The 15277-nt window shown below is 41.0% G+C and overlaps 1 protein-coding gene across 1 annotated transcript in view; it reads right to left on the reverse strand.

Annotated features, from left to right (window-relative positions):
* asic2 (acid-sensing (proton-gated) ion channel 2) overlaps positions 1–6196 on the reverse strand; it is a 102611-nt gene extending 96415 nt beyond the window's left edge. The window contains exon 1 of the mRNA XM_034143861.1: positions 3902–6196. Coding sequence (XP_033999752.1) covers positions 3902–4594 — 693 coding nt within the window. The 5' untranslated portion in view covers positions 4595–6196. The remainder of the gene's footprint in view (positions 1–3901) is intronic.
* Positions 6197–15277: the final 9081 nt, after the last annotated feature.

Raw genomic sequence — 15277 nt, forward strand, 5'->3', positions numbered from 1 at the left:
TGCGTGCCGGCTCGCAGTTTTTGTTGATTTGGGCATATTTCCTGGACAGGCTACTTTGTACAGACAAAGTTAATAATAACTGTAATATTCCAGTTATAAACGACATGAATCAAAGATGTGTTGCTGTATTTTAGTGGTAAACAAATGCATTCATCATCATAATTATTCTATATATATAATTTACACAGTGCCTGTAAACCGGAGGAGAACGCTGGCATTTCTCCTCCTACTTGAAAGACTACGGAGGGATAGGGTCGGCAAAATTAGTTTGTGTGTGTGTATATATATATATAATATATATATATGTTATATATGCTCTGAACGTTCCACTTCCTGCCTGCCCGACATTACGTTACGGCTGCGTCGCGTCAAAAATAGGATTCATCCTAATTTTAGAGGAGCCCTGCGCCGAGACGCTTCTGGGACGCTTCTGAGCCGTAACGCGCCGCGTGTGGTGGAATAGCACCCATTGACTAGAGTGGCCGCGATCGCCGTGAGCGCTGCGGCGCAGCCGTAATGCGGCCGTAACGCGCCGCAGACGGACCCGGTGGAATCTAGGGGTAACACTGTCCATTTAACTACCCACATGTCACTACAGAAACACACTTTAAACGTGTTCATTCTTACCCCTAGATTCCACCGGGTCCGTCTGCAGCGCGTAACGGGCGCGTTACGGGCGTTACGGGCACGTTACGGGCGCGTTACGGGCGCGTTACGGGCGCGTTACGGGCGCGTTACGGCTGCGCCGCGGCGCTCACGGCGATCGCGGCCACTCTAGTCAATGGGTGCTATTCCACCACACGCGGCGCGTTACGGCTCAGAAGCGTCCCAGAAGGGTCCCAGAAGCGTCCCAGAAGCGTCCCAGAAGCGTCCCAGAAGCGTCTCGGCGCAGGGCTCCTCTAAAATTAGGATGAATCCTATTTTTGACGCGACGCAGCCGTAACGTAATGTCGGGCAGGCAGGAAGTGGAACGTTCAGAGCATATATAGCATATATATATATATATATATATATACACACACACAAACAAATTTTGCAGACCCTATCCCTCCGTAGTCTTTCAAGTAGGAGGAGAAATGCCAGCGTTCTCCTCCGGTTTACAGGCACTGTGTAAATTATATATATAGAATAATTATGATGATGAATGCATTTTTTTACCACTAAAATACAGCAACACATCTTTGATTCATGTCGTTTATAACTGGAATATTACAGTTATTATTAACTTTGTCTGTACAAAGTAGCCTGTCCAGGAAATATGCCCAAATCAACAAAAACTGCGAGCCGGCACGCAAGACGCTCCACTTCTGAAATGCTTCTGAAACGCGCCCGGTAGGGTATGACGCCGGAGGAGGCCGGACCAAAACCGCGGCGCAGCCGTGACGCGACGCAGACGGAGACGGTGGAATCTAGGGGTTATATAGATCATTACTGGTCTCAGTGATATTGGGGTCAACATAAGTAAGACACTGTTGATGTGTTTGTAACTCATTCCTTCATGGTCTCACCCCCTTTGGATTTACTCATAGAGTTATTGTACATATTGAATCTTGAATCTAAAGATTGCTTTTTTCACATTTGCACACCATCTCTTCTCAAAGCACATTTTCCTCTCCATCAGCAGCAGCCTGATCCATACTTACACAATGTTCAGACACATTAAATGCCAATTCAGCTTGGGTGAACTTCTTCTACACTCAAATTGAAACAAACGGCTCATAGGCTGAATTTATCTCACATCACAGTCTGCATAATGGCAGTCGCTCATTCTAGTGAATACACATCCTGCAAAAGCATTACCTTGACATAAATACTGACCTGTGAGCATTGCCAGCACATCAACAAACAGAGTAGGAACATACACATACTTACACAACATCTCTAATGCTACACTGGCATTTGAATTCAACAAAGAAGGAACATTTCTTTGTGCAGTAAAACGGATGTGGTCGCTTTGAAACATTGTTAATGGATACTGGCTTGAGGGCAAGCTTTTGATTAAGCACTTCATTTGTATGGCAGTGGGCTGAGGCATTATGTCTGTTTCTGATAGAGGGCAAACAGACAGGACAAAGTGGACAAAAAGAGCAGCTCCACCCACCAGAGCAGGAAAAAGTTAAAAACATTACATTTGATCAAATCACGTTACTGCTGACCCTGAGCCTGTACAAGACTAATACAATGCATGAGCGTGTGATTTTATAAACTGCATTTAGAGAAAGGAAGGGAATATTTTCATGCTTGGTTAAGTGCTGATTGCTATCATACTGCCTTCATATAGCAATTGTGTTTTCAACGTTGGGGGTCCACTGCATGACATGGGTGAATGCTTGACATTCGAGAAGTTAGATGTGTTTCTCTTAATTGGAATGTTGACAATGCCACAAATGTTGACCTATCTTTTTCATTATAAATTATGAAAACAATAATGTGAGTGATGAAAACTGACTTTTCCTCATATCTCTCTGTGAATTTGCTCATTTACAAGGGTCATAGGCTTTCCATTGATCATGGCAGCAGTGATTGTAGCCAAGTATCGTCATGCTCCACCCAAACTCATTTATTTTTGGATGCAGTGACAGGATGCAATAACAAATGTGTCATGTAAAATAAATGAAAAAGGCTCCCCCACATTTGAAAAATGCACAAGAACAAAATTAGTTAGATTAGGTTATTCTATAAACAAATGAAACATTATTTCGGTCCTTTCCATCTGCAAAAAGGCAAATCGCACTCAGTTCCAAAACTTTAAGGCAGTGTTTGCCCTGTAATATCATTAGATCATATCTTTACACAATCGAGCTGAGAGGGGCTGCACATAATGAACAGTTGTTATGCAATCTATTTTGTGAATTTGTTACAGAGTATACACTGTGTTATTCTTTAGATCACCATTCAGGAACATTTGGAGACATCTGTGGCTACTTTTACTGTAGTAACGGCAGCAGGACTTTCAACTATTATGTTACAAGAGCCAGAGTTCTACCGTGACCTTAAGAGCTCAACATACTACAAACAGACACAAAACAAACAAATGGAAAAACATCTTCCCAACCGTACGACACACTAGATCATCCATTTGGCAAAACATGCACAGCTTGCACACAGCTATTGATCTGCCATGTCACTTTCCTGTCAGTCACTGACTTTGATAATACATTACAAAGATAGAAAGAAGGACCACAGAAGGAAATGTTTCAAACACAGTTTGAGCTTCTGAAATACTGCAGAGAACACATCTGCCATGGTTCAGTCGAGCCATGGGAGTGTATAAGAAACAGCAGGCACAAAAATCCCTGAACCCACCAGCACCCACACAGAAAGGAAGACAGATATGAGACATATCAGGGAAGTCCTGGGGGGCTGCACAGCACTGCAAAACAAACTGTTTGATATTGTGGTTTTGCACTAGTAGCTATTCAATGCACAAGCTCAAATATGACCCATTTCATCCTTTTTTATAAAACCAATGCTAACAGTTTTTCATGTTTTCTTCTACGTTGCGAAAGCTCAATGCATTTTTTGTTGAACAACCGTAAACGTACCAAAAGCTCTGGTGGTGATTCAATAATTGCACCATGCAGTAAAACATTTGCTAATCTTTTTATGTGATGACCAAGAAAGCCCCAGCAGTCAGCTATAACATGAAGTTACAACAGCTTGTATATTGTGCTTTTACAGCCTTATAACTTAGCCATTAATGCAGTGTCCAAAACAAGAGAACACCCACCCACATGATAATGAAATGAAGCAATGTGTTGTTTCAGCATGATGTAATGCATTTGCAACTTTTACACAGCAGTTGATGTTAAACTGGGCTAATTGACAGTTAAGACAACATAGAAGGAGATAAGAGACAAAGCTGGCAAAAAGCTTTAAGAAAACAGAAAAGTGGACTTACAGAAGTGAAGTTGTGTGCGCCGCATATCTCTCCCTTGTATTTGCATGAGAGGAGCATTTCATCCAGTTGGTGGCTCAGTCTGTCCATAAACTCCAGGTTGGTCCCTTCAAAGTTTCTTGGGGGCAGAAAGAGTTTGAAGTCTGAAAGCTTCCGGAACCAGGGCTGACTGTCCTCTTGAAGTAAGTCCAGAACCAGGGGCCTCACTGTGCGGTTAGCTAGTAGCAGGCCCAGCCAGTGGCCAGCGAAATACAGATCGCTCTTGGTGAGCTTGTAGAGGCGGATAGGGTTGTTGTTGCAGATAGTGACCGTGGGGAAGGCCAGCTCTTTGGCCCACTCTGTGTGGATCCTAGTGTGTGTGGGGAAGGAGAGCCAGTGCAGTACGCGGTTAGAGGACCAGGATAAAAGCAGCCCCAGTGAGGTGCAGAGGGCCAGCAGCCAGAAGGCCCTGCGGCCCACAGAGCCACCAGGGAGGCAAACATGCCTGAGGCCGTGCAGGCGTGTCCTTGATAGCAGGGTGGAAGTGATTCCAGCCAGAGTTGGCTTGGCAGGACGCTGCTGACGACCCTTCCTGATGATCGCTGGGGATCCCCTCCGGAGACAGTGCCCTTCCAGGGCCATAGCTGCACACAGCGCTCCTACAGCCGCGGGAAAGGCTTCATTTCCCAGCCAGGCCTCGAGCGCTGGAGCCCACATGTAGCTCCAGGACAAATCCACTACTGTAATCCACACCAGGATTTTTGTTTGGCTTTTTGAATACTAATGGTCCATGCAGTCTTAACTGAAAGATTACAATATATGGAAACGTAATACCCACGAGTACCCCCAAGGAAATCAGTGGGTTTTGAAGTCGTCCTTCCTCTTCTAGTGGAGCTCAGCAGCAGCCAGGCTACTTGTTGGTCATCTCTCCCGGTCTCTCAATCTAAGAGTGCTCTAATCATCCAACAAAAATCCGCTGGGCAAATGTGCTCCAAGCAAGGTGGCTTCTACATGAGTGACTCCAACATCCGCTGCAGTTAGTGTGACAGTGAACAAGAGAGGAAGAGACAGAGAGAGCGAAGGCAAGAGGAAGAGGGAGGGGAAGAGAAATGGGGAGAGGAGGACAGAATACAAAATACCAAGGGCTAAGCAGAGAGGACACAAACAAAACTAATGAAAGAAAAGAAGGTAATTAAAATAATGAGAGGACAGCGGAGGGAATTGTCAGTGTGGTGCTGTCTGTAAGGAGAGCTTGCCTTGTTCCAGCGCTGTGGTTTCTCTTCTTCTGAGTTACATGTGTTCCTTTTTTGCTTTACTGACTTCCCAATAGCGAGCCAGAGACAGCAACCAGTTCCTTGTCTCTATTAAATACAAGCTTTAATTAAATTCACAAAAGTCTTCAACGCTCATTTGTTTTCTGTCCCACTTTGCAGTCTCACTTTTCGTGCCTTGAGTTCTTCTTGATGTCACCGGTGTGTCCCCAGTCTCTCCTCCCACTTGGCTTTAACCAGTGTTATGATGCCCTGCAGGGAGCCCCAGGGAGCTTCATCTTGTAGCGGACCTGCTTCCCAGCGCCAGTCACAGTAAGAAACATGCTACAACACTCTTTCACATGGAGACGATGCACTCATGCGCACACACACGGACATACACTCACAGCTGTTTCCTGCGGGGAACCCGAGCACCGATAATCAGTTCTGTCACACTCTGATCTCAACATCTCTCCCCCTTTTACAATTTGTCTTCTTCTTCTTCCACCCTAGTTTGTTCCCCCCCACTCAAACACAGCATCTGTAATCTCAATATTCCTCTCATGTCTCTGCTCCTCCTTCTAAAAATACTCTCCCCATATCAAATTCATCAACTTGCCCGCACGCTCCTCCTCCTCCGCCTCGCTCTTGTGTCAGTCAAGCCCCGTGAGCTCAACTCCTGTCAGTCTCCTTTCTTTCTCATCCACCTCCTCTCCTTCTTCTTTTTCACTTTCCGAACGCACTCCTTCGCTTTTCCCCCGTTGTCGGGGAAGGGTTCTTTGTGCACTTTCCTCCCTCTGTGTCCTTGTCAGCTCAATCCTCCCTCTCCCCGCTCCGAATGACTTCTCTCCCCTCACTGATCTCTCATTCCTCCCTCCAGGTCTCTCGCGGTTTGCTCCTCAATTTTTTTGCTCGGATTTTTCCGGCGGCTTGTACCTCCCGTTGCACTTCTCCTCCTCCTCCTCCTGCGACACAGCTCTGTCCACACAGCCGGTGAGTCCGTCACTGATGAGAGCGCCTGTCTCTCTCCGTGCTAACTCGCGCCGTCCTTCGCCCCCCCTCTGTTTGTCTGCTGCTGCTGCTGAGCCACACAGCCTCATGCAATGAGAGGCTGCTGTGTGCATGCATGTGAAGGTTTGTGCAGCAGAGGAGAAACGCTCCACATGTGCTCTCCACCACACTTTCAACTCATTTTCACCCTCATGGTGGTTTGATTGTTCTGTTTTGTAACCTACTGTGTTTGTATTATAAAGGGAAGTGAGGCAAATGTCCTTGCTCAATGCTTGTCTTTTTTTGATAAAATAATTATTTGCTATTTCATAAAATGTTAGCCTTTGTCTTTTAACATTTGTCCATAGTTTTAGCCTTATGATAGTAAATTAAACACAAGTGCAATTCAAGTTTTCTCAGTGAAATCTAACTAATTTTGCCAATTGTATTTTCTATAAAACACAAGTGCCTATTGTCTTTTATATCATTTGAGACTTGTTAATATATTATAAATGCTCAGTTACCATGGTTACAGGTGTTGTTCTCCACCCCAAGTGGTTTATTTATTATTTTCATAAAAAGACAAATGTATTCAATAAAACTCAACGATCACAGTATAAATGCTTTTTTTTTTTGGAGAAAAGCTCAGCAGCAGGGACTAATCTCCAGCATGCAGCTCCCAACACTGAGGTCAGTTCAACCACAAATGTATATTATGAATAAATGTTTCGGAGTTCATTGAACAGAAAGACAAAAACTCTACAGTGATTTATGTTGCTCTTACTGCCAACGCTTTAATGTTTTCCCAAGAGAAAGGTGTACAGAAATAATCCGAACCCGCCACATAAAAACAGCACCTTCAAGTTAACAAAAGCAGGATGAACTGCCCCCAATATGTGCAATGGTTCCATTCCTCTTATTTTATCTTCCATGAAACGTGGACTAGAGCAATATTTTAATCTTTTAGCCATTTGGCTCTTTGTAAAAACACATTCTATGCAACATCAACCTTTAAGAATATTGTGCAAGGACAGCATCCTTTCACCTTGTTTCTCATTGAAACCTCCTTTTTTTTTTTTTTTACATTTTCTCTGCTTTATTTTAATGTGTTGGTTCATACTCGGTGTGCCAACAAACCGTCTATTTTCAACAGTCAAGTTAAAACCACTTCATCAATAAAAGTAAATAGGCCTCTGAGCCAACTACCTTTAAGTGCTCCTGTTCACTCAATGCGTAAATGCTTTGTTTGATACAATTCAAATTCAAGGTGCTCATCAGCATTCATCAGCGTTCTTCTGCTAATTACAGAGGAGAGCATTTTCTCTGTGTGATGAAAAACTGTGTTATTATTCATTCTCAGTTCCTGATGTGAGCTGCTCTGAGGTACAACAAAACTGAAAAAAGTCATCCTGATTCAGAATATAGAATAGAATAGAATCGGAGGGATGCAATATGTAGCTCAGAAAAATGCTCACAACATCGGATTGTTTTAGACATGCATCAGCGAGGCTAACCGAATTATGATAAAACACAACGATATGAATACCTAATATGCTTCAAGATCAACCAAGTGTGTGGGCATGACATTATTTTGACTTGAGCAAACGTTGCTTTTCATTGTTTGGCCCGATGTTCGGCAACACCGCTGTGATCTCATATTTGAATATGTGATGAAAATACATTTGTATCTCCGGAGCTATGGAGCCCACACAAGCCTAAAAAAATCTTTCACAAAATCAAAATAAATTAACGTAGAAACACAAACATCACATTAGCACATTATGCTCGCACACAAAGAAAAACGTCATTCCCAAATAGCGGAACAAGGCCAATCAGAATGTTGAATGAGTTAAATACCCCCATGAATAATGGATAAATGGACAAAGTACAAAGAATAGGGATGTGTTATTGAAATGTCAAAACAATGCACGCACAGTATGGTTCTCTTAAATCTATTTTTTGCATCGGGGACACACACACACACACACACACACACACACACACACACACACACACACACACACACACACACACACACACACATAATTAGCTTACAGCCATAAAGAGCGTTTCACAGTCTAACTATGCAGTCAGTGTAAAGAATAGCTCAAAGGTTTAACATATCCAATTTGCAATTTTAAAACATAAGGGAAATCACTGATTAATTAAGGATATAACCAAACCGAGCGTCGGATGCATTGACACAGCACTCTATGGCTGCGGTACCATGGCCTGCATTTCCTATAAAATATTCCTGCACGCTTTCGCCAACAACATTGTCTCAGATCAAAGGACACATAGTGGTAAACTGGTCGAGAGAGAGCAGCCTGTAAATAAAAAAACACAATTAAACATTCATAGATTCATGTTAATGTGGCCTTGAATGTTGTTGAAAAAGGACAATTGCTGGATAGCACAACAGCGGATTCGAGGAACAGGAGTCCTGAGCGAGGAAGGCCAGGCGATTCATGCAGGCCTTTTCTGTGAAAGCACCGTGAGGCCCTGTCACTGCCGAGGAGATACAACGTGAGAGATGCACTATTCATCAAATCCCAGTTTAATTTAAAATGAAAGCAGGCAAAGCAATCTCTGTTCTTTTTTTATACTTAGAAATCTTACATGAGTGGGTGTATATCAAACATGTTGAATTCTTTCCCACTTCATAAAACATTAAGTGGATTTGTATTTAATGTTTGAAACCTGCGTTGTATATACTGTATCTGACCCAGCAGTAGCATTGTTAACTTGCGTGAGAACAATATCTTGTTTAATGTTCCATAGCTCCATCTTAAAACTGAAAAACAACACATGGTACCTTCAAAGCAGCAATATCTTATCTTTGGGCCACTTCGGTGCAGCGGACCAGCTGAACACACAATACTAGAAAACAACCACCCAATACAGTTGCTAACAATGACTACCGTCTTAGCAAACAATTGCTTGGGGTCCACATGAAAAATGTAACTCCAATATTTAATGTCTTTTTAATGTGATCCCCACCAACTCCAATGGGAAATATCTGGCTCCATAGCTTGCTTAGTTGTTAACTTTACGTGTCGTATGCCTGCTGGTCAGTGGATGTTTTAAAGCTTCTTCAGAAAGAACTGAAAGTGCTAAACACAATAATGTTTTATTTTTAAAAATACAATTATTGCTTAATGACCAAGGCTACACTTAATGTTAAAAATACATAATAATAGAAAAGAAAACATAATAAAAAGTCAGTTCCTTTTTTTGTAAAGATCAAAATGGTTTGATCTTTAAAGCAAAGTTAGTTTCCGATTTCACTAAATGTCAAGGAGTTCTCTGACAGCTCTTTCCCTGTTTGGATCTACAGTACCAATCTGTAAAGGATGTCCCAAGATACAAATACAGATCAATCAAATCATAGATAAAATATTATAGATGATTATAGCCGTTTGTACTTGACTCTGTACTCGCTTTGATGCAAAGCTTTTAATACCCAGAATACACAGAACAAAAGAAACACTGCAGAGGTAATTCTACCTGTCAGCAGCGCTGTCAATGCAGCTGGGGAACGATGTGACATAACTCTTAGAGAATTGCAAAAAAAAGCCTCTTTACGTAGGTAAAACTGATCATTTAACTGTGATGAAGACACTTAACTAAGCTATAATTTAGCCTTAGGCAGGGAAGGAACAATACTTCACTGAGGTAAGAGCAGCTGAATAGAATCTTTTTCATTCTGTACTGTAAGTGCAGCTCCACATGCAGGGCACGGGTCAAGTTAAGATTTAGTTTTATTAAGTGTCTTGAGGCTAAAAAATAAAGTATTTTGAGAATACCTATGAAACGTCTTCAGAATTTCCCTTTGCAAGCTCAAAATGATGGTTTTTATTCCTCAACAGTTAGAATGAAACGATTGCAGATTAGCATGTTATTGCAACTAATAGATAGCAGATTCCAGTCATTTTCGGCTCAATCAATGAGGTGAAAGTGAATTGCTTCCATTACTGATGGGCTGTTTTTGTTTCAGCCTGCAATCCCATCAGCCAGGCCTAAGACGATAAAGCTGACTCACAGCTGCCTCATCGCCACCATGACTAAACATCACTGCCTGAACATCAGCGTGTTAATAACAAGCTCACGGACTAATTATTGTTCCCTTCACTCTTCCCTCTCACCTTTTGGGACTCTCTGTTAGAATGGAAGCGCTGGTTGGCGATGGCATTCAAATTCACCCTTTGGTCACTTTCCCTGACTCCAACCAAACAGCACATTCAGTAACACCAACGCTGCTGATAACGAAGACGACGAAGAGAGAAGACAGCTCTCTCCTGCCTGGACTGACGAGGCCACGAGGTCGCCAAAAGTCTGCCTCATCAGTCTCCCCTAATTTCCCCTCATAATGATACATCTAACAAGCTGGATGTGAGCTTAATGAATAGTACGGAAATTCACTGCCGCTTCTCGAATCACCGCCATTTAAATCAACACCAGGAAAATCTGCCTGGCATGAGTGTGGACAGGAGAGAAAATGCCCAGGGCAGACGGTCAATTCATGTTACCATCCTCGCCGGCCACAGTCTGTCTGCACAACAAACGTTTTAATAGGCAAAGAATGCTTTTAAATGTAGCTCTGTGAAACGTCATGTCTTTGGCAGGTAAATCATTTTGAATAAATGCTTTGATCATCAGGCACAATCTTGATTAAACCAAGACAAAGTGCAGCACTTCTTATTGAGTCAGCCCCTCACAACTGTTTTGAGTTTTATGGGGTGAGCTAGAGTGCACAAGAATGGAGGTGGAATTGTTCTGATTAATAATTATATCCGATTAAAGCAGTTCTCAGATCTTTACACTAGCTTCTTGTTTGCCAGAGAATAGACGTACAATTCTACTGTTGGATTAGAGCCCAAATACTTTTCTGTTCTGCTTTGTTATGAACAGTCCATCTCTCAGATTGTATATGACAGGTCTGTTTACTTTCCTCAGAGTCCAGCTTAGACATTAAAGAGCAGCATTCCGTTTTATGCACATCTACTTACTTTCCATTTGTTTGTATCGTCGTAATTGTTTGATTTCATTATCACAAACCCCCAGCACATCTTTTCAAATCCTGTAATACACTGTTACTGAAATATTTAGGCTACTTTTAAATCTGGTTTATACTATTTTAGCTTATTTTAATTTAACTAAACGCTAACTGCTGCTACTATCTGCCGCCAGCGAGTATCATCAGTTAGCTCAGAGTTACTAATAGGCTTGATATGTCCTATTGCACTGCTGGATAGTTTTAATTTAAGCAATGTAATCAGAACAAATTCATGTGTAACGTTACAGCTGTCCATATTTATGACAGCTGTGTATAAGTTCATTGTCCTCTGAAACTGTAGGCGCCAAAAAGAACAAATGTCTAAACTAACTTTATGTTGCTTTAAGCAGCAGTTTCCAATTTAAGGTCAAAAGCAGCAGGAAAAGCTAATTATATAGACATATATGCTGTAGGACATCATCCCGTGCTTTTAAAACTGCTATTAAATGGTTGACTAAGCATATGTTAATGCTGCTCCCTCTCTTTTTTGTCAAACTGCCACCCTCACTTTTATTTAAAGACAATAGGGAGCAGTTGTTTTGGATCAGGCCCAACACCTGGCTCACATCTAGAATGAACAGGAGGCCTTTTAAAATGTCTAGAGGCACTAATCACAACAAAAAGATGGAGGCGTTCAAAAATACATATTTGAATGAGAAGTTGGTGGGTATTTGAAGGACTGGATGAGTCCTTCACTTGTTTTGTGGTCAAAGTGTGTATTTGTTATAATAACCAAACAATTGGTAGGTTGTTTAACCAGCTGGATTCTCATCCATGTGATTATCTATATTCTATAGTTACTTAAAATCGTACATATTTTCAATTTGGTGTTTTAGAAATGCAGCAAGGCAGAGGCAATGACATGATACACAGGAAGCTGCACATCTCTTTAATTCATCAAAAGTAAGAAGGAATGGTAATGGCAGTTTCATTGCTGTAGAACCAAAATGAACATGTTGACTTTTTTTTTAATTGACTTTGATCAAAAGCAAGTACCGGTCAAGCAGGGGCGGATCTACCGGGGTGGCAACTGCCACCCTAAAAATAGCCTTGCCACCCCAGCTGCCACCCCAGTTGGCAGCTTTGTTTTGAAATAAAAGTTGTGGCTCATCGGACATTTATGAGAGAAAATCCCTAATGTCCGAGTGCAAGTGAATGCAGCACAAGACACGAGCCTTGTAACCCCTCCCCCGGCCCTGGCGCGAGCGAGGAAATGTGATTGGCGGCGATTTCATTTGAACGGGACGACGCAAAACGAGAAGCATTCGGACCCAAGCAGACGGAAGGAATGAGGTATTTGCGGTCTACAATGACAGAGAAGAGACTGTCAAGGTTGGCTGTACTCAGCATTGAATCAAAACGCACTAAAGCTTTAGATCTTAATCAGTTTGTGAGGCGTTTTGCTGAACAAAATGGTAATCGCCGCATTCAGCTGTTATAGGCATGCCAACTTGATGCTCTGCTCACGGATGACTCGATGAGCATAACAAACTGTTAAGATGATGACCTTACGTGTGTAAATATACTTTTTTCTTTGTGGGGGTCTGCCCCCAAAAAACTGTTTTAAGTCCTGAGAAAGTCAAATAAGACGGTGTGTAAAACTACACTGCCCAGCGTAGTAGTTCAATCAAAAGTAACCACTTTGATTTAACTAGGCCAGTAGGTAAGGGCATTCCACTGGATAATAATACCCCTGCATTATAGCAACAACAACAACAATAATAATAATAACAATAATAATAATTGGGAGGGGGGGCACGGCTTTTGTTCTCTGACGGGAGGCTCACCTTCCCACACTTTGAAAACCCCTGCTCTAATGAATTTGGAGAAAATGAAACCAATGGAATGGTAAATTAGGCTGTTTTAGAGTAATGGAAGTTCTTGATGTTTGCAGTTAAACTGGATAAACTTGTTATTCATTTGCGTGAATGAACACGGATAACGATATAACATTTGAAATAATTTATTAGGTGATTGTCAATCTTTAACTCTTGCTTCCAAACATGAAGAACGTTTTGGATGGGTTGCTTTGGAACATAGTGCCATTACCCAGTTTTGTGCCAAGAAAAACCAGGCACAAAATAACTTATGATAACCAAGAAGTGGGAAAACCAACAAACACAGTCCTGTGATCAAATACAATTGTTAAATGTCACATATTGGGAAATGAAATATTCACTGGCATATTGGGTTTGTTTTTGCTGCTTGAGCTTGGCAGGTATTCCACTTCCACCAGCCACTGTTTAATTGCCTTTCTATAATTTAAGCAGAAAGAATATACCCACGAGCTTGGCTGAGAAGTAGCTTTTACTGTTGTGCGTTTGTTTGATGAAAACATTGATAGTCAACTACAAGAGGCTAAAAGCAAGTATAGATCTGCAGAGCTGTGGGATCACACGTCTAACAAACTTATATTACAGAGTAATCACCTTTTGGGTGCCTGGTATATTCTTTCAATTTCTCTATTGTATTATTTTGCAGCTGAAATGATGAGACAATCAACAACATATAAATCTATAACTATTTTACGTCTTGTTGTTTTGAGAACAAATACAAACAAAATCTCTCCCCAGCTCCTCAATTTGTAAAACTTGACTCCTTTTGTTTTCTTTATGTGATTGTTATCTTTAAAATAATAGAATGTGGGGTTTTTGGTCAAACAAAAAAGACATTTTAAGACAACAATTTGTGAATTTTGATAAACACTTTTCACCATTCTCTGACATTACATTCTGACCAAACAATTTATGTAAAAAGCAAATGAATCACTATTTGCTTGGTGTTTTATTCATTATTATGTTTCTGTTTTTTAATCCAGTTCAACAACAACTCGCTGCAGGTATAATACACAGGCTGGTGGAGCTTTTATTAAGCAGCTTTTTATTTTGTAGAAGGTCTCAAAGTTAAAAGAAGAAAAATAAATGATGCACGTTTTTTACAATTCTAAACTCAGGCAACAGATTAAGTTTCCATTAACAGTAACGGAAATGTGGTACTTTGTACTAATGATTGGGAAGCGAATTATATGCTGTATTCATGACGTCCTGGCTGCTGCGTGTCAGCTTGAACAAGAATCAGAATTCCCACGATGTTTAAAGTTTCTCGCGGGTGTCAGACTGTGACTCACTACTTATCAGCTTAATCCTTTTGTAACACCGTGACAATCCATACTATTACTTTATCTGAAGATTGTGAGGGAGGCCATTTTGTTTTGCTCCATCACTTAACAGGATTTGCATAAGTGTGGGGTATTTTTCTCTGAAAAATATAGCAACATATGAATAGCCTTATTATTATCCGCCTGGCATGAAATAATAAACAACCTCACAAACATTGATGTATTTCTGATTGCAGAATATGAAAGCATTTGCATTGCAATTAGTGTTGTTACACAATAAGCATTAAGGTGCTTAAGTGTCACTGCCTCTCTAATGATACATACTCGACCTCCTGCAGTTACAATTGGCACCTCTATGTTACTATTTATCTTATTAAAGTAGGAGTAAGGCAAGGCAAGTTTATTTATATAGCATATTTCAACACAAGGCAATTCAAAGTGCTTTACAAAAATGAAAGACATTAAGAAAAATATTATGAAATGACATTTAAAAACACAAATTTAAAAGCAAAGATAGATGAATACAAGTTACAGTGCAGTGTGAGATACACACATCTGAAATGTTTAGCTCTGACTCTCAATCATTGCTAACTTTTTAGCAGAAATAGTTTTCTATCACCTCCCTTTCTTTCTACTTTCTTGTTTAACTTTTCCTTTAGTTATTTAAAGTGTTTCATGCTAAAAGAATCCCCCTTTGGAAAATTATAATCTGACCCCATGGTACCTTTTCGTTTTCGCCAAAACTATTCCTCTTTTTTTAAATGCACATAGTTAAATGTACCTTGTCTTTCTAGGACTTTTTTGGTATCCTCCATGAACCAGGGTCTTGAAACCAAAACGAATTCCTGTACCCCATGGTACCTTTTTGTTTTCGCCAAAACTATTCCTCTTTTTTAAATGCACATTAGTTAAGTTTAAGTTGTCTTTTCTAGGACTTTTTTGGTGTCCTCCGCGAACCAGGGTCTTGAAACCAAAATGGCACACGT

Source organism: Trematomus bernacchii, unplaced genomic scaffold, assembly GCF_902827165.1.
Source record: "Trematomus bernacchii unplaced genomic scaffold, fTreBer1.1, whole genome shotgun sequence".
Classification (NCBI taxonomy): domain Eukaryota; kingdom Metazoa; phylum Chordata; class Actinopteri; order Perciformes; family Nototheniidae; genus Trematomus; species Trematomus bernacchii.